This window comes from Molothrus aeneus, chromosome 4, assembly GCF_037042795.1.
Source record: "Molothrus aeneus isolate 106 chromosome 4, BPBGC_Maene_1.0, whole genome shotgun sequence".
In the NCBI taxonomy this organism is placed as follows: Eukaryota; Metazoa; Chordata; class Aves; order Passeriformes; family Icteridae; genus Molothrus; species Molothrus aeneus.
In genome coordinates this window covers 2,095,305-2,115,661 of record NC_089649.1, presented here as the reverse complement: position 1 = coordinate 2,115,661, position 20,357 = coordinate 2,095,305, and the positions used below count along the sequence as shown (strand labels likewise).

Here is a 20,357-nt window from a genome sequence, read left to right as displayed (position 1 = left end):
AGCGATGGCTCAGAAGTTAAGCATTTGCTCCACCCCTCTGCTGAATAAGAGCTGCAGAAATAATTAGAAGCCTTCTAAAAAGGCCAACATGAAGATGAGAAAAGTGTTAATTTTAGAGAAAACAATTAAACTGCCATGATGAAAAAGCAGCTGCTTTACACTTTGGGAAGAGTTTAAAGTATTTCAGATGAGCAGGGGAAGCTCATAAAAGCACTGTCAGAGTCCCATCAAAGAGAAAGCTAACTTTCCAATCTTACTCTCAGTCTTTCCAACTACTAAGATAAAGGATTTAGACACCACTCCGTGTTTTATAGAATTACCAATTTACTTTGTAAGAATGCTTCCTGAGAGCAGCGAGCTCAGTGCACTTCTAGGAAGAGCACATGGTATGGACTGAATGAATGGCAAAACCAAGCAGGAAACTTCCCCAGAAAGTATTTCCTGAGTTCTATCAATCCCCCACCCCTCCAGGCAATTTTCTATACACCTCAAAGTACCATATCCTGAGCACTTGCAGGCAGTCTGCACTCAAGTCAAAGAATCACACAACAGAACTGATCCACTGAGGAATTGTCACAAATATTTCCCCAAGCAGTGATCAATGTTACCCTGCATGGCTTGGTTTCTCTGTTCACTCACTCCTTCCTTTAATCAAGGGTGAACATTAACACCTATGTCAACAGCAGATGCCTCAAGAGAGAGGGTTCTCATAGCCCAGGTAAAGTTTTGCCTGCTGCTTTGCCATCCCAGAGGGCTGAAGCCCCTTGTCCTTGGAGGTACCTGTGCAGAGGACCTGATCCTGGACGTAGCCCTCCCCACAGGAAGGCACACACTGCCCGTCCTTCAGCAGCAGGGGTGCCTGGCATGAGGAGCACTCAAATCCATTGCTGCAGGCTGAGCAGGTTTCATTGCAGGCTGCCAGGAGAAAGGAAAGAGAGAAGGAAAATCAATCCCAAATCCCTGATGCACAAGGACCCCCCCCCCGTCTGACAAAATGAGATTATTTTGTCTCATTTTAGCTCAAGAGTTCCAGAACTTGCTTCTGCTTCCATCTGAAACCTCCCAAAGTCTCATGGTTACAGCACAGCACGTGCCTGGATGCTTTCCCAATCTCTTCAGGATGAGCCCATGGGATCCCACAGCCCAAAGCACAGCATGCAGCAGAGGAGGGGGGTCCAGCCCCTTGCAGAACTCACCCAGGCAGGCCCCCCCATGGAGGTAGAAGCCTCTTCCACACATCTCCACACAGCGCCCGTCCTGCAGCAGCTTCCTGGGGTCCCGGCAGGAGTCACAGTGATCAGAGGCCTGGGAGCAGCTCACACAGTCTGGGTGGCACTCACCTGGCACAGGGGCAACACACAGAGCACTGTTGGCAGCCAGGAAGGAGCAAACCAAAGCAACTCTGAAACCGGAGTGAAATTCACGGCTTTTTTCCCTGGGTGGTGCAAGGTGTGCTAGCTTTGGAGTGGGTTTTTATACACTAGATTATTTCAAAGCGGCTAAATGTTTTATTGCTCTATTCAGTATGTGAGAAGCCATTATAGAGACCCAGATTTTCTAGGCAATTGATTAAAGGGGTATTCACTGTCCACATGGTTTCTCAGCAGTGAAATTGTAAGTCATCAGGAATCAATGGCCCAAAGCAACCTGAATTTGAGATTCCTAAAGCCAAACCCTGCAGTAAGTCATGACTCTGTGTCCATGCCAGGTCAGAGCACAGCTGGCAGACTGCTCCCCCTACATAAAAACCTTGATGCCACAGCACCACAGAAGGATCTCCTGGTCACAGGTACATGGAGAAATTCAGAACAGAACAATTTTTCTCTAGCTACAAAAAAAGCCCCTCTGCTCCCAGCCAAGTGTTCTCAGCGAGGCTCCAAGCCAAAGGTTCTCAGTGAGAGGGAATACTTGCTGGTTTTAACATAAATACAGCAGTGCCCAGGGCTTTTTGCTTTCCCTTGGCTGAAAAGGAGTGGGTTCTCTCTGCCAGCTTCCCTCCAGCACATCTCTGAGAAGCAGCAATCAATTTTTGCTGGCTTTATGGAAGCAGATGCAGCAGGGGCTGGTGTTCTGGGCTCACAGATCGAACTGCTGCAGGCTGCACTTTGCATTTGTTTCTCATCCCCCCACCACTGCAAGACAGAAAAAACACAGAGGGAAAAGAGTAGGTTTGGGTGAGGGAAATGGTCAGTTACATTTCAGGAAACAAAAAATGCAGGCTTGGCTCTGGATGTCCAATACCATGACTCCAAAGCTTGGGTTTTCCAAAATGTTACCATGATGGAAGCTAAATGACCAACTTTTTCAAGGATAACAGACAGAGGCAATTCTTGATAAGGAGAAGGTAGAGGTGCTGAGAATACTGTATCATCTATCCCTTCCTCAGCAGCCTATGCAGATGCTGTTCCATCTCAAAAATCTAGGACAATTCCATCAGAACTTTCTAAAGCCTGTTTCCTTCACTTTTCTATCTCTAGTGCTTTGCATTTCCATTAGCATGCAGCAAATAACAAGCTTTAAAACAAGAAGATGGCAAATGTGCCTGGGCACTCCAGCACAATTAAACTGTGAAGCTATTTTCTTTTTTACTGAGATAAAGCATTAACTGGAGCACCCTGATAAAACCAAAGTTATGTGACTGCAACAAGAAGAGCTACCAAAAAGAACGAGCAACCCACAGCTAAAGCCTCCCAACCATGAAATGTAAATCCAGGGGAGTGACAATATCCTGGAGAAAAAGGAATTTATAGGCAAAATTATCATATAAGCCAAGGCTAGGCTAGTCTTTCCAAACAATTATTAACTGGCAGCCAGTCAGCCTCAGGTGAGCTTGTGGCATTAACAGTGTGTGCAGTCTTTCTTCTTCCCACTCCCAAGAAATAATCAGGAGCCTATAAACTCCAAAACTCATGCTGGGATTCAAGAAAGGAGCAGCAGAAGAAAAAAGACAAAACGCTTCAGGGGAAGTCACTGGGAGCATCAAACTTATCTAAGAGCTAAACTATAGAGTTAATCAGCAACTGCAGACTGGGGGCTAGATAAGAGTGGTGAAGGGGGAAGGAGGGCTGCAGGGGTTCCAGAAGCAGGCAAGGGCTGCCCTGGCTCTGTACCTGGCTGGCAGCGGGGGCAGCAGTGTCCCTTGGCCTCCTGGGGCCGGCTGCCCCGCGGGCAGGGCGGGCAGGAGCGCTGGAAGCAGGTCACCGTCGCATCCCGGCACTCGCACTCCCGGCACGGCCCCTCTGCCCAGCTCTGCCCGTCCTGCGGGAGGAACATGCCTTCAGGAAGCCTCCTTTGCCAGGCAGGCGGGTGAAACGGTACATAAAAGAGACAGCAGGCATTTCAAACGCTCACAAAGCTTTTCTGCCAGTTTCTCTTTCAGAAAGGACCAACTGGAAAAAAACTCACACCTCAGTGTTTTACCTCACCTGGGACAGAGAAAGGGATCTGAGCAAAGAAAGGCTCAGCATCGAAAAAAATAGCCCCATACAACATTAAATTTCTCATTTCCCACTTTTGTTGGCAAGGAGCAGCTATCAGCTCCAGCCCTCATCAGTGAGGGCAATGAAAAGTCCACTACTGGAATATTTAAACCGAGATAATCAATGTTCCCTCTTTTCTCTTTAACTTCAGAGGGAAGTTCCTTGAAAATATTAATAATGGGCTCCTGCTGCAGAAAAGATTATAATCAGTGGGATACATTGGTAGAAAGCTACAGACTGCCCCAGCTCTGCAGCTTCTGCTTGATAGGATTAAAATCAACTATCATTATGAAATGTGCAGGAAACCTCTGAGTAGGGATATTAAATATTAAAGGAAAATGATTGATTGAGCTGCACAGAGGAGACCAAGGAAAACTGAAATTCTGCAGCAGATGCACACAAGTGTTTCTGCAAACTGCAAAAGCAATCTGCAGACTGTATTAATGATTATTTTGCTACCACACTTGCAAATAATATCCTTCTCAGAGCCAGAGGGGGAGAGCCAGCCCCTCCAAACCTTTGTAAGCAGAACTCACTATACCCTGCTGCAATCCTGTACAAGGGTACTCACAGCTTTGGTATACTCTTTGTAAACACAGTCACTATGGCTGGAGATACATTCAGGACAGCACTTCCCCTCTAAGTGAATTAATTCTTCACCCTGTGAAGAAGAGAAAGGTTGTAGCAATTTCAACGGAATCAACACTGCCAAAACCACTGTGGAATGCCGAGGCAGAACAGCTCTTGCCCTGGAATGCAATCTCCAATATCTAATTTCACCTTATCTTCTCCCTATCCCACTTCACCTCTGTAGGCAGAGGTTGGAAAACGTTCTTGGCCAATATTGCAGCTGCAGAATAAACCCCAGGAAAGGCCTCAGAATTCAGTGCTAAGGCCATTACCTCATCCCCAAATCCCACAGAAAAATACACCCCCTTTTTACCATGGATCACTGGGATTTCACCAGGCCAACCTTAGGACTTCAATGCATAGAGGCTTACCTTCCTTTTCAATGTTCTACTTTTACTTCCCCAAGAGAATTTCAAAGCTCATGCTCTATTTATCCCAGATGGAAAAAGCCTGTTCTTTGTCACAAGTGTACAGCTCCGCAGATTCCACTTAAATAACTTCAGTTTGAAGATAAGAATTTAGCAGCAGGAGAAAGGAATAAAGTGCCCCAATTCACTACTACTCTTTGTGCCCAAGTGGAAGCTGAATATTTAGAAAAGAGAGAGATTTCTTTTTCCCAGGGAACCAGGACACAGCTCACAAGAAACAGCTTTGGTTTCCAAGATTACCAGTAAGTTTTTCTGATTTATGCCAATTGGGTGTTTGTTCCAGGATCATTTTCCCTGTGCCACACTGGCACACTCAATCGTTGTGTGGGAATTATTAAAGACATAGACAGGGCAGCAGCAGCACTGGTCATTGCTAGGGTCACCAAGGAAGAACACCTAAGCCAGGCCACACTCTGGCATCCCTGGTGCATTCCTCAGCAGGGGAACAGAGGAAAAACCACCTGGTTCCTAGTCTCCGAGGACCACACACAGCCCAAATCTCTCCCTGCTGCTTCTATACATCTCTGCTCTTCAATTACTCCAAAATGCCTTTGGCAGGGTTTGGATCTCATGTCACTGCTGTGTACTGTAAACTCTGCCATCCCCACCCACATCCATAAACAGAGGCTATAGAACTGGGAGCAGCTATCCATGGAACACGGCTTGCCTAGCCCCAGAAAAATGCAGCTATGCTGCTCTGCCAAGGCTCAGAAAAGGGAGAGGCTGTGAGAGATAACTTGTGGCTTTGCTGCAGAGAGATTGATCATATTCCAGGTGGAGAACATGCTCACAGCCTGCTGAAAATGGCTTTTTGAGGATCAGGTCAGAATCACCACAGACACTTTGCTGGGCGAGTTTGTTTGAAAGGGTTTGGAGCTGAACCTCTTGCAGTTCCTATCTGTGGCTTCATTACACTTCCAGTAGGAGGATGTGACCAGGAAATTAATAGTGCCTTGTGAGGAGAGAAATCCAAGAGCTCCTGGCTTCACACTGGCTCTGGTTTCTTGAGGCAGGTGCCTGAGTAAACAGATCTGCAACTTTAGAAGGAAAATACAAAGGAGAAAGAAAACATGGCATTTGCTTTCTGAGCAAACATTTTCTTGTAATTAATTAATGCACACCTTGCACTACTGAGGCAAACCAGGACTGAACATGACTTGAGGGGTTTTGAACCCTACACGTTAACATCTCCAGCTGTTGTTCTGGAAGACACCCCTGGCTTTTCTGAACAGTGGATTTTTTTTGTCAGTACCCAAGATGTGAGCATGAATATTAACTAATCCTCCCCACTGAGCCATGACAGCAGGCCATCATCATTAGTGTAAATGATCCAATTTACAGCCAGGAGCACGCAGGCAGCTTGCTCAGACAGCTGCATGCGATTTTATGGCAACCACGACTTTTCATCCAGCAAAATCTCTCTGAGCAGTTTCGGCTCCTGTGATCAGCAGCTGCACCACACCAGGGGTGACTTTGGGTCCCACACTCAGTGCATTTTGGCTCTTTCAAAGACACAAGCACAGGTGAACATCCACTTTTATGCCTTGATGCACCCTTTTGTGTCCCATTTAGGAGCCCACGTGTGGGTTTTAACTCCTTTGAACACTCATTAGAACAAGCTAATCCAGTGAAACCATTATGCTGGGTTTTGGCTGGACCTCAGACACACCACAAGGGTGCTGCTGCTCAAGAGTTAGCACACACAGGCAGGGTCACCAGAAGAGCATCTCCACTGAAGCAGAAAACCCAGGAGGCCACAATTCTTTCCCTTTTCCTCACTGACACTGTGGAGCAGTGGGTATAAAACAGGTAAGAACCCACCAATTGAAACAGATCACAGAAACACACAGAAAGGTTTGGGCTGGAAGGGACAAGTGGTCTTGGATACTTCCAGGAATGGGGCAGCCACAGCTTCTGTGGGCAACCTGTGCCAGGGCCTCACCACCCTCACAGGAAGGATTTGTTCCCAATATCCAATTTAAACCTACTTTCTGTCAGTGTGAAGCCATGACCTCTTATTGTGTCACTCCAGACCCTTGCAAAAAGTCTCTCTATGTTTCTTGGAGCCCCTCAGGTACTGGAAACTACAATTAGGTCACCCCAAAGCATTCTCTTCTCCAGGATGACCAATCCCAATCCTCTCAGCCTGTGCAGTGACAGACAACACAGAAGTCTTATCCCACTGCAAAAAAAGACAATTCAAAGCATGTGGGGGAAGCACTCAACCCTATCTAATGCATTTTGCACATCCACTGCAGAGCAAATATAATGTAACCTGGCAGGGAGGGTATTAGTTTTGGAGTAAAAAGCACTGGGAATAAAACACCTTGCCAGCCTCACTTCCATGCTGAGAGTGACATGGAAAAACTGAAGAAAAGTAGAACACTGACTTCCATATCCAACTACCTTCCTGAAGGCCACTGCAGCACACAGAATGAGGATAAAAGGAACATTTCTTAGGCTTTTAACCATCTCTGACCTGCACATTTTCCCCGTGTTCAGCTCCTGATAAGTCCAGTGATCACCACTGAATCCCCTGTGTGTCTGACCCTCCACTACAGCAGACAGACACAGCATGGGAGAGAATCCAAGTTAAATTAACTGGATTTGCTTCACAGTGGAAGCCCACTGTGCAAACTTGCATGGGAAATTCCAGGTTTGCTCTCCTTCTCTGTGAAATATTTTTGAGGGGATTGCACAAAACAAGGGCTGGTTCTTCGAGTGCCTCAAGCTGAGAAACAAGAAAAAGGGAGGGGAAAAAATAAAATACCAAGCCTTGAGAAGAAAGCCTTTCTCACCTTGGCACACTCCACTTTGGCACACTCAGCTCCCTGGCAGGTGACTTCTCCCTCCTGGCACATGCAGAAGTCACAGAGGGTGCTGTTCCACATCTCCCCGTGGTACCTGATGGTGCCACCATCTGAGCAGCTCCCTTTGGAAGACACACACTCCTCACAGCACTTCCCAGGACGCTGCACCTTGCTCTGCCCCTGGAAACAGCACCCAGCAGTGAGCAGGGCTCTCTGAGGCCCCTGGCACAGCAGAAGTGCAGCTGGGCTGTCAGAGTGGGTGATTTTTCAGTACCTCCTCACAGGTGACAGAGCCACAGGTCTCCCTCAGACACCTGACTTCCCCTCTCTGACACACACATGTAATGCAGGCATTTTTTTGCCACTGCTCTCCGTGCTGTTGAAAAAGAACATGGATAGAGCTGTTAAACACTCTTGGAAAACAACCAAATTCCTTTCAGAAACCTGAGCTGCTTATGGAATATGATGGCTCCTTCTGCATGTCTGTATCAGATAATAAACTTTCCTTAAAAAATGCTGATCTCTACATGCTCAGCAAACAGGAAGAAGAGGGGCTGAGGTCTAGATCATACTGTGGGTGTGTATTTCTCATTAATTGCAAGCTAGTGGCATTGGGGAGGCCTAAAATACTATTATTAGCCAAAAAAAACCTCATTGACAGAAAATCCCACATTCATTAAATAATGCACTCAATTAATTCCAGATGACACAATGAAAGCTATAAATACTTTGACCACCAGTGCTTTCTGCTTTCCTCCTTCAAAACAATTGTGGAAAGAAAGCGCCTCATCTGCTTTGGCCAGCAAATTCTTATCAAGTCCTGATTTCTTTCAGCTCTCCTGCCTTGCCAGGAGGGAAAAGAGCAGTGTTTGCAGTAAGCTATCAGTGCTGGCAAAAAGTCAGAGGCTGGGGAGAAGGGAAAGAGAGATGTGCTAAAAATTGGGAGTGGTTTTGGTGTGGTTTGTCACAAGTCACCTGGAATGTTCTTCCCGACACTGAGCAGGGCTTGGGGACACATTCTGGGCAGCATTTTCCAGGAGGCAGAACCATGACTTCCTCCTAAACAGCAGGCAGAGACAAGGAAAAGAAAGCATGAACATTATTGCTTGGAATTCCAGGCATTTAGCATCCATGGGATAACCCTCTGCCACTCAGGGCTTCATTTTGGCCCAAAAAGCAGCACAGGAGCAGAATAAAAGGCTTTAAAGATGGTTTCTCCACCTCATTTTCTGGGCTTATTTAGATGGCAACTGAGGTGTGAATACATGGAGAGATGCAGATAAATTCATACACATGACATAAAGTGCTTACATTCAGGTATACAGAGGAAAAAATAATTATACAGCTGTGCAGGGAAGCACAATAAAGCAGGAGCTGGATGAGAGAAGTTTTTTTCTGGAATTGCCACATTTTGAGGTTTTGAAGGTGTGATTTACACTCACCACCTCTCAGGCATCTGCACTGTTTTAGTTAAATCTATCCATACTGTCTGTGCAAATGCTAAATTATGCTTAAAACTGGATTTTTCCAATTTCAATTGTTTTTTATGATGGATTTAAATCATGTTGGAAAATGCTGGCACTTCACACCAGTATTACTTTTCCTGTGTGCCTCAACTCCAACCATCCAAAACCTGGCTAATTCCACAGCTCCCAGTCCATGTACATCCTACAGCTGGGAATAGCACTGTTCATCAGTCAAACCCTGATCTCCCAAAGAAACAGTGGAAGACTTTTCACAAAAGTTACCAAGCAAAATTTCCCAGCAGAGTTAAAAGACCTTCTTTGTGTATTTTGGTGGCATGCAACAGGAATTTTTGGTATTCTTCCCCCTCAGCTCCTAGGGAAGAGCAAAGTTATCAGAAAGATGGAAGATGAGAGTTTAATCCTGGGAGAATTTTTGTCTTGGCTTTTGTGGAGTGGAGAACAAAGGAAGGGACAGAGATAAAGGCCCATGCAAGAAAATCTTTGGTTTGGCTGAGATCAGAACAGGTTCTTTGCACATCCTGCTAATGTCCCTTCCAGTGGGACATGTCCTTGGTAGGAAATGCCTGGAACACCATCAGAACTGGCTTTCTGCTGCATTAACTTGGATGCTGCCACCCAATTACTCTCAAATACATCCCAGCAACAACGCAGTCACTCCTGATTCCATAAATTAGATCCTAATGATTAGCTGATTAAACATTAGTGCAATGGCTCAGCAGGTAACGCCAGTCCACTTGGAGTGGGAAAGGAGGGATCTAAAGCAGGCATAAATTCCTTTTAATGTAGAGTACTTAGTAAATGAATACTAGTGGAATATCTCAGGACAAAGCAAAACACAATTAACACACACACACTCTCTAACAGGTGGGGTTTCATCGACCAAAAAAAAAGTGTTAATTGTCTAAACATCTGTCCAGTAACAGAAAGCTGGGAAAGCATCAACAGAGAAAAAGGTTTGTGAGTACTGCTTTTGATTTTCTCAGTGAAGTGTTCTCATTCAGGGAGCTCCTGGATTCATCATTGGATATATCAAAAATACTTGGAAAATGGCAGTCCCTAAAACATAAAGTCAAGGTCAGAGACAAGGATTTCCAGGGAACCAGTTCCAGGCATGCTGCTGCAAAGGAGTACACCAAGGGGCCCAAAACCAGGGTACAATGGGCCCCATGAAAAACATCCAAAGAGCACAGTCACACCCTTCAACACAACAACAAGAATTCCAAAATCTGAGTGATTTGCCCAGAGTCTGGAGTACTGTGAACAGTTTGCTGCTTTTCCTAACCCTGTGTTAATGCTCTGTAGAGTCTTGTAGGGTTTTGGCTGTGGTGATCCCTGCATAAATGCTAAAAACTCATCACTTGTCCACAGCAAAGACCGTGGAGACAGCAGTTTCCCTGTTCTCCTAACTGGACTAAAACCATGAGCTTGCCTAACTCCTCTTCCCAGTTTTGTTGTTTTCTAAACACAAACAGACAGAAGGAACACTGCTCTGAGACTTTTCTTTCAGCTCAAATTGCCTTGCATTTCTGAAGGCAAAAGGGGAATTTAATCCACAGTTGACTACTCTCAAATGCACTTCTAGAGTTCTTGTACAAAAAAAACAGTAACAAGATCTGCAGATCAAGCTTTCCAGCTGCAAACCAAACATTGAAATTTGTAAAGTTAAACCCCATTATAAATCTTGTGTTTTCATTCCTTCACTCAACAGAAATAAAAACACTTCCTGATCAACTCCAAATCAATTTTTTTGAGTGGAAAACAAAAAGCAGTTGCTTTAGACAGAATTTTTGCCTAATTAACCAGTAAGGGGATGATAAAAATGAAATGATGGGGAAAGAAAGTATTAGGGAACAGACACACAGGCTTCACCATCACTCCACACCATTTCTGCAGGTCAAATATCTCTTTTCCAAACCACCCACTTGTCACCCAGAAGCTTTGCTTGCTAATTTGTTCCCCAGCATGAGAAATGCATGCTGCCCACAGAAAAGGAGGTGCTGAGGAACATTCCCAGAAGGCTGGAGGGTCCTGACCTGGCTGCAGAGCAGAGGCTGGCAGGAAGCTGTGGAGCACTGAGCTGCACCATCCCTGCAGACACACCTGGAGCACCGACCCAGGCTCCAGCCCTCTCCATCCTGGAACACGTGGCCATCAAAGGAGCAAGGCTCTTAGGGACAGGAAAACAAGGAGGAGGTTTATTTTCCAATGCCCTTTCATCGCTTTCTGTCACCCATAGTTAAAACACAGCTCCTGTGCATCTCAGAATTCCAAACTGCAGTTTGCCAAAGCAGGTTAAGAGGGCAACAATTCCCCCAGTTTCCAAGGGGTTTGTGAGTTAAGAGCTCTGGATGCACTACTCCCACTGGGACTCTACAAGGAAAGGCACCCAACAGCTGAAGAAGCATTTCTGGAACTTGCAGTCCAAGTGCACAGGAAATACCTGAGGTGTCTTTCCCAATTTTAATCTCCAAAAGGAGGACAACATTAGGCACATCTGCTCCCTGCTTAAAGCTTGCCCCCACCTCTTGGCCCATGGGTGAAGCCATTAAAAATGTAAAGATGGCAGCAGGAGAGAAAGGGAATTACAAGACATGCCTCCAGTGTGTCCCCAACAAAACTGCACAAGAACAGAAAAGCTTTCCAGATTTGGGGCTAAAAGGAGGTTCTGAGCTCAGACAGTACTCACCACCAGGGCCCACACATCTGGGACAGCAGGAGCCCTGGGCAGTGTCCTGCAGCTCCCCTTGGCCACAGGTGCGGGCTGGGCAGGTCCTGGGGCTGCAGGTCACCTTCCCATGGGCACAGGAGCACCATACACATCCCGAGCTGGCCCACTGCGTGCCGTGCTGCACACAACACAACCAAGGGCACAGTGAGAGCTAGAAATAAGCCTTGTCCCTTTTCAAGTTCCTCCTCTCTCCAGGATGAGGCTTGGCACTGATAAAAAGTGGTTTTCTGACCACATGGCAGCAGGACTGGGATGTGAAATGCAATTGAGGTACGAATACATCCATATCTTTTTTGTGGGGATGCCTGTCCAAAGAACAGGCTCAAAAAGAGCCAAAAGACAAAAGCTGCAGCAGGAGAACAGCACAGGAAAATGCAGAGATAGCACATGAAGAAATTTAATGTATTATGATAAAACATAGTGCCACCAAATGACAGGCCCAAAGAAACATGAGAAGAGGATGAGTGTGCTACCCCTCCTGTTCCAGCTTTTGTTTAGCTTGTACCAGCTTCATGCTGGCCATGCCTCATGCTGGAACAGAGGGTTTCAACATCCATCTCAGGTGTGGAGAGCACAGCCCTCCAATATGCACAGCCCTGCAAATATGTCTGGGCATTTTAGCATATTTCTTGAGACTTGGACCTGACTTGCCTCTTGTCAAACAGAAAAGTCTGTGAGAGACCACACATAGGACTTGAGTTTGCTGTTAAGCCATTTTTCTACATTTGCCAGTTGTTTGACATGATTCATTAACTACTACCCATGAATCTTGATTTTTTTCCTCATCTCCAGACACTTATTCTGATTGTTTTGGCCTTTCAGCCCCCCTGGGTGAAGCTACATCCCAGAACCTGCTCTGTGAATGATTCAGGATTACAGAACACAGAACCCAGGTGGCAGAGCAGCAATCAATCTCTGGCAGCATAGGTGGCTGCTGAGAGGAAAGCTCCTCTGAGCACAGCTAAGATGTCAATCTCTCTGTGTTTTGCTCCCCTTCTGATGTTACTGCACTGCCTCAGCCAAGCACAGAAACAGCAAAGGGAAGGAATAAGTGGGGAAATTTCTCCCATTAAGCCACGCAGGACACACAACTGCTCAGCAACTGCAAACCCTGCTGACCAAACTCCTGCTAAATTCCACTCTCTGGCAGTGACAGGATATACATGCAGAGATCCATCCTTCTCCTGCACACCAGCTCAGTAGCCTCCACTGGCTGCAGCAAACAGGGAGCTAAAACCAGGTAAGGATGGTCCCTGCTGAGACAGTGGACAGGGCACTCACGCTGTGGATCTGTCCCTCGTGCTGGCAGAATCCTTCAGCTCGGGAGGCACACTGGGGGCAGCACTTGTTGGAGGCTATTTGGAGCACTTCTCCCTGAAAAGAGACAGGATTTCAATAAACAGCTGACATCAAACAGGGACTCTAAAATGCAAGTGAAGCCATGAGGCCTGGCTGGACCTGGTGCTCTTAGCTCAGAAAGGAAAGGTTTCAGGTGAAATACAGAATGCTGCTACACTACATTGCCTTGCTGAGAGGTGGCACAGCACTTTGTGTGTTTGACATTGTGCCCTCAAAATAACAGCGGAATTTACACCCCCAAGAGTACAGTTGGGAATTCTTCAGGTGAACCAGTTTTTAAAGAATAAAAAACAAAACTCAAGGTTCTTCACTGAAAGGCCACTGAGAAACATGGGACAGATGTTGCTGAAACAAGATCGGCCATATTTGCATAAATCTCATAATGAGTAGATAAGAAATAAACCATAGAGAAAGATGATGATTTCTGACCTTGCTTTTCTGTTGGTGGTTTAGCCTTGAAGCATGAAAGGATTTTTTTCTTCTGAGATCCTTGGTGATCCTTTTCAATGTTTAAATGACCAGATGTTTTTGGAACACTTAAACATTTTATCTTGGAGATTGCCCATGTCAAGGAGTCACACAGATTCACTTGACACTATAAACCTATTTCCCTTTATGAGCTTTAAAGTAGCTACCTTTTCATTTATCTGATTTTTATAATTTTATCTAGTGCACTCATTATTACATGTGCCATGACAGCACTTGATCTCCCTCCTCTTTAGCACAAAAATTCCTACTAGTTCAGTCTAGCTTTAATCAATACACAGCAATAATAATGGGGAAAACCAGTAAGAATCAAAATTATTTCCTCATTAGTGCTGTCATATTGGGAAACATTTTAACCTGCTTCACAAAGCCATATAATTATCCTGACAGCCTCTTTAAAACACTCTTTTTCACTGCTATTTGTGCACTCTACCCCAGCAATCCAGATGTTAATGCAAGACCAGTCCCATGGCCAATTAATGAAGATCCAGACAAAGACAAGCAGGAGACAAGGAAAGCTCAGCAACCATCACGAGGAAGAAGAAACTGGAGGACAGACAATCTCAGCTCTGTTGTTGCTCAGCAGAGTGGAAAGTGCCCATCTGCACCTCCCAGGGAGCCCCAGCCCCACCTCCAAAAGAAGGGGGGCTCATGCTGGGAGGCTGCAGCCCAGTTCATGGGCTTCCTTTGGGATCAAGCTGCTCCAACACCCAGCCTCTGGCTGCAGGCAAGGGGACAAAGGCTTCCCACACCACGTGTTGTCACTCCAAGGAGGAGTACAGGGACTCAGAGCCCGTGCCTGGCTCTGGGCAGCCACAGGAACTCAGCCCTTACCTTCTGGAAGTCACACTGAGGGGCTCTGCAGACTGTAGGCTGGCAGGTGACAACACCGCTCCGGCACCGGCAGTCTTGGCAGGAATCCGGCTTCCAGGAGGTGTTATTCTGCAAAGGAAGTTGGAAACCAGGCCCATGCAGCACAGGGCACGTCCTGTCTTGACAGCACATCTCAAATAGCTCCACAGAGACGGACTGCAACAGAGCCCCCTCCCTCCCACACGCTTCTCAGGCCCTGTGTTGGCACTTGTCACTCAACAGCTTCCAAAACACAGCTGAAAGACAAGGCCATGCAGGGCCAGTCATCAGCTCCAACAGCAACACAATCCAACCTCCAAGAGCCCCAGGTGAGTACAACATCTCTGGAAAACTTCCCTGTGATCAGGCTCACACTGGCCACACTGCAGGGTGGATCCCAGGTGGTGCTGAGGCAGCAGAGGTAGCTTTGAGGCAAAGCCACTCCTGGGGTTTGCTCTACCTGGGCACGTGTATTCCCAAACACCACGGAGGAGACTCTGGCCAAGCAGAGAGCCTGACACATCTGGAAACAGCTGTCACCACCACTCCATCATTGCACCCAGCTGGAACACCCACAGCTAATTCACAAGGGTTTCCACCAGCCGTGCTTGACCCCTTCCATTCCCTCCCCGCTGAGGTCACGATCCCACACTGCCTCCACAAGAAAAGGGGAAGAGGAGGATCAGTTTCTCAGCTGAAACACTGTTTGCAGCTAGACAATCCCTGTCCCTGTTGTATAGACAAACACTGGGCTAAACTGGCACCACACAGGATGTTCTGGGTAGGATGGACAGCCCCTAGCCCAGTCATCCAGCCTATTTTTTAAGGAGACCAGACCTTGCTGTTCATTTACACCATGTAGCGATTTACCTCAATATACTCACAGTGCTAAGCAGGACTTTGGAAGGATGATTAACAGTTGACTGCCACGAGCACATTTACAGCTAACTACTAAAACTGTTAAGCATAATGATAAAATACTGAAATGTGCCTTAAAGGCCCATTAGGACACTTAATGAGAGAAAAAATATCCTGAAAAACCAGACCACTTGCTCAGGCACTTCAAGAACATCAATCTGCAAATAGTGGGATGGCCAAAAAATATTGAAAAAAAAAAAATCCTTGGGTCTCTGCCCTGCTTTCCAAAAGCATTTCTCCCACATCAGTGGCAATGCTGACCTTAGAAGGTGCACAGCCCCTGGGCAAGGCAAAGAGGGATGGTAATTCCTGCTCAGGAACACAGCTGGCTCTCCCCTGGCTCACATAGGGCTGCAGAACAGAAACCCTGACACCATCTCTGCCAGCAGATTGATGGTGCAGTTAGGGAAGAAATGAAGGTTAAGTGATGTGTGTGCCAAGCTGTAGCTAACACACACACTGGAGTTAACTCATCCTGCTGGCTTCAGCAGAGCTCTGTGCTGGAAAGCTGGCAGGGAAGGCAGCCACAGGGTAACCAGGAGTGGGAAGGGAGGGGACAGACTCAGTGCTCCATCCTTTGGTTCTCCTAAACCTTCATCTCTGATCTCTCCTGCTTAGTAAAACTTTTAAAAAAGGAAAATAATTTTCACCGTGGAATAATAACCAAAGGAGCCTCATGGCACAATGTCAGCACAGAGCCACCCTTATTCACATTTTGAGACTTAAATACTCAGGTTTGTGGTAAGAAAACCCCTCTTTGCTCTTCTTCCTTCCCTGGTTTCTATCATTGCCCAAGCAGGCTGACTCCTGTCTGTGGGCTCAAATCAGCTGCTTCTAAATTCCTTTTGCCAGGTACAGGATCCAAACCAACACTTCCCTGCAGAGTTTTAAAAAATTCATTATCTAGTTAATAGTCAGGAAAGTACCACCTGATCTGTTGGGATATGAGAGTCTTCCAAGCACTTCACGGGTCTCAGTGTCCAGGTCTTTGGACAATTCAACATTTAGCTTAGGATTCCTGGCAGCAGACCTAAAGTGTCCAATTCAGAAAGTCTGGATCCCACCTGTCCTGTTGTGAGGCTTTGTTGGTGCTCACCCAGCAGGCACAAGTACACCTCAAAGCTCCCAGGCAATACAGTTCCAAATATAGAGCAAGACTTTGCAGTAGACACCCAAAGAACTGCTGGAAACCTGCCTGGCATCTTCTCCAAGGCCCTGCACCTCAGTGGACAAATTATCTGCTGCAATCTAAGTGCTGGATTCCTATCCTGTTGAGAGTGTATTTTTCTCAATGACAATTTCAGGGGCTTTTTCCTTACCAGTACTAATATAATTAACAGTATAAATAATGAAATACCATGCAGAGAGTGCTTTGAAGATGGAAAGGATTCCTTAAACGCCAAGCAGTGCCATTATAATTTATTAATTCCCTGGATTTCCCTACATCAAAAGAAGAAACGATACCTAATTCAACTGAATTTTAAAACACCACGCTGCAAGAAGAGATACATCTACATTACTTGGGCAAGCCTGCAGAACAGGGGCCAAAAAACCAAGAAATGCTCCCAAACCTTTTGAGCCTGCAGATAGCCAGACCAAGACAAAATGAGATAAAACTGGAGACACATGAGCACAGTGTCCTGGGTTTGGAGAATACTGATGAGGATTTAGAAAAGATAAAAGAAGGAGGCAAGAACACAACAAGCAGTAAAAGCAAAGAAAAAGCTACAAAGAGCAGACATGGAGCAAACGGAGCCCAGAGCAGCTGTGAGTGCTCCTGGTTTGCTGCTGTCACCCTGTCACATTAACCAGAGCACAGAAAGACCTAAATCTCTTGGACCACTGCTTTTTCAACTGGCGATCGGAACTTCAGACAACTGCACCTGTCCCTCCTCGACCTCAACAACAAAAACAACCCACCCCACCCAACAAATCACAAATAACCAGTCTGCTATTAATATGTGAAAAGCCTCAGTAATTTATTCAGGATATTGTCACACCAGATAACAATGTGTGAGCTATTCTGGTGCAGCGACAGGGGAAATAAGAAGCACACAACAGCTGGTTTGCATCCTCTTATGGCTCCCTGGAAACATCCAGTCCATGCCTAAAATGTCCTTGGGTGCTGGGGTGTCCCCTGCAGCATGCAGGACCTGTGAAGGCGGTCACTGGGCTGCTGGCATCGCTGCAGTTGCTAAGCAGGGTGAAGGCAGCAGAGCACAGCTGCAGCCTTTGTGCCAGCCAGGGGTTGAGCTGCCGATTTGTGCTGTCACAGCAAAAACGAGGGGGTTGCTGCTTGTCCTGTACCCCACCAATCACCTGATGGTGATGAGGGGTCTGGAACACCTCTCCCACGAGGAGAGACTGTGGGAGCTGGGCCTGGTTAGCCTGGAGAAGACTGAGAGGGGATCTCATCAATCCATACAAGTATCTCCAAGGTGTGCCAATTTTTGGTGTGCCCAGTGACAGGAGAAGAAGCAGAAGCCATAAACTAAAACACAAGGAGTCCCACCTCACCATGAGGAAGAGCTTCTTTCCATGAGAGTGGCAGAGCACTGGAACAGCTGCCCAGGGACGAAACTCACCCAGACCCATCCCTGTGTCACCTGTTCCAGGTGACCCTGCCTGGGCTGGGGGGTTGGACTGGGTGACCTGCAGAGCTCCCTTCCACCCCCAGCTATTCTGGGATTCTGTGGTTAACTCTCTCAGAGGCTGCTCTGCCCCAGACTCTGCTTTGGGGAGCAGGGAGCTGAGAAACCCCTGGGAGAGAAACCACGGGGAGAAACCCCCGAGAGGGAGGTCCAAGTCCGAGTGCCAGGTGGGATTTACCTTCCAAGTCGTTCCTGTGCCAGAGACAACTGAGAACAGGCAGGGATCGAGTGTCTCAGAGGAGGAATTCCAGGCTGCTCTGTTGAAACGGCAGGCAGAGCCTGGAGCAATTACACTTTTGGTAACAATTACCAGCATCACCCACCGGCTGCCAGGCGAGGAGCCCTGGCAGCACCGCTTTCATTTGTCATTTCCACTTCCATTACCTGACAATGCCAGAAAATTGGCAGGAGAAGCCCCAAGGAGGGGGAAGCACAGAGAGCACTGCATGGTCTATGGGGATACCCATTAGTGGAGCAATGAGGAGATGAAAGCAATTCAGAGACACATAAAGGATTCCCAATGTTCACTGGGTTTGGATTTGATGTTTTATCTCTGGCAACGGGGAGCTGTTGCTCTGCTGAGTGTGTTTTTTAGATCTGGTATCTGCTGGCAGATAATAGAAATTCCTTGACAAGGGGGTTTTAATGGGCTAGTTCCAGAGTGCCCACAGCCAGAGAGCAACACGGGAACAACAGGGCTCGGGAATCTCACGGAAATTCAGCTCCTCTCAGTGGAAACAGCTTCAGTCCTATGTCCTAGGAGAGCACAGAGCAGCTAAGGTAAAGCACAGGGCTTGATTAACAGCACAGCAACACGAACACACTGTTCCAGGAATGGGAACCAGCTCTCCCCTTCTTCCAGTCAGGGAATTAAGAAGTTACATAAAGTAAAACAAGGTACTGTTTTCACAGTTCAACAGTCTGCCACGTTTTCCAACTGTGAAAATCTTTCACCAGTTGTACCTCGTAAAAATCAAGAGTCTAAAAATAACATTTCCCACCAGCCCTGAGATATTTTAGGGATATGATATTCCAAAATATTCTTCAAATACTTAGGTACTGTTGTAATCTTCATCCTATCTTTCACACAGACACCAGGAAAGGGCTCCAAATGAACCAAATGCACTATGTAAAACTATGGTTTCAAATTATTGGTTCTAACCAGGATTTAAATCAGCACACAGAGCTCTTTGTTCAATATTTTGGGAGCAGCAGTGTTCCTGTAGAAAGGTTAATGTCTTTTGATTTGCCACTATTAGATTTACCCAAAACAACTTGCAGCCTCTTTGCAAACTTTATTCTCACATTAAATCAATCTATAATGGACTAGATAACTAAAACAATTACTATTTTCTTATCATCTTCTTATGCTGCAGATTTTTTTCCATGCCCAGTTGTGTGTTTTGATGAACAGCACACACCAGAAATTCTCCTCAGCATGCAGGAATAACATTTGGGGTCCTCCTACTGGTTTTTCTCCCCTTTGCCCAAGTAGCACCTAACCTGCCAACTGGCAAATTTCAAACATCCTGCCCCCAAAATGACTTCTGAGTGGATATCAAACTGTTAATGGATGTCAAACCCAAAGTGCTTTACTGAACAGCTGTGGAAAAGAAGAGAGGCAAAGGATTAATTTAATCTAAACTAGATCACAGCTTTAATGATAGCATTTATTACAGCATAATGGCTACTTCTGGAGCAGCAGGGGTGCCCATCTCTGCTCTGTGATGCTCTGGATGTTCTGTCCCCTTCAAGTGATGCTGCTTGCTCCAAACTTGAACCTGGGAGAGCCACCAGGACACCAGCAGCCAACAGCCAGTGACAGATGTGTCAAATGGTGAAGTGAGACTGCCAGGGGGATGGGGGATTTCAATTAGAAATGCAGGTTATGGGGGGACAAATGCTGCCATGTTAACTGCATCATCTCAGCCAGGGCAGAGTGAACAAGACAGACTAACCCTTTTATCCCTTTTGTAACAACAATAACAAAAAAAAAAAAAATTAAAAAAAAAAAAAAATCCCATCAGGCCATGAAAATCCTTGCAGCTGATTCAGCAGAGGAAGGAAATTTCCTTCAGTACCAGTCATGGCCCTCAGAAGCTCTGCACCAGGTGAAAGGTAACTCTAATTCTACTTCTTGAAGGCAACAATCCACTCCTGAGCAATTCTGCGAGCCATGTCAGCAAATGTAGAGCTATCTCCAGTTCCAGGCTGGATATTTAGGGAAGTGTCCTTTCCAAGCAAGGAATTATACACCTCAAATCCTACTGTTGTCACTGTGGGTCCAAGGACAGTAATGTCCCTTCCAGCCCCCAGAAAATACAGCCCTTTATGTCCTTATCTTTCATCTCAGCTCCCTGGGCAGCAGATTAATAAAGTGGTTCTCCCTTCCCTTCCAAAGGGAAAGAGGACCCCTGCACAGTCATTAATCTTGGAGAGCAAAGGCTTCACTAAAGAGCAAAAATGATGAAGAAAAGCCTGTAGAACAAGGAAATGTGCAGAGTGTCCTCACGTCCTCCAGAATTGTTT

At 46.3% G+C, this 20,357-nt stretch overlaps 1 protein-coding gene across 1 annotated transcript in view; it reads right to left on the bottom strand.

Moving 5' to 3' along the window:
• FRAS1 (Fraser extracellular matrix complex subunit 1) overlaps window positions 1-20,357 on the bottom strand; it is a 105,145-nt gene that overhangs the window by 58,529 nt on the left and 26,259 nt on the right. The window contains exons 5-15 of the mRNA XM_066548866.1: window positions 14,242-14,349; window positions 12,844-12,936; window positions 11,521-11,680; window positions 10,868-11,001; window positions 8,323-8,406; window positions 7,622-7,723; window positions 7,336-7,527; window positions 4,051-4,140; window positions 3,111-3,258; window positions 1,197-1,340; window positions 781-915 (exon numbers count right to left, since the gene is read on the bottom strand). Of these exons, the coding sequence (XP_066404963.1) occupies window positions 781-915; window positions 1,197-1,340; window positions 3,111-3,258; window positions 4,051-4,140; window positions 7,336-7,527; window positions 7,622-7,723; window positions 8,323-8,406; window positions 10,868-11,001; window positions 11,521-11,680; window positions 12,844-12,936; window positions 14,242-14,349 (1,390 nt within the window). The remainder of the gene's footprint in view (window positions 1-780; window positions 916-1,196; window positions 1,341-3,110; window positions 3,259-4,050; window positions 4,141-7,335; window positions 7,528-7,621; window positions 7,724-8,322; window positions 8,407-10,867; window positions 11,002-11,520; window positions 11,681-12,843; window positions 12,937-14,241; window positions 14,350-20,357) is intronic.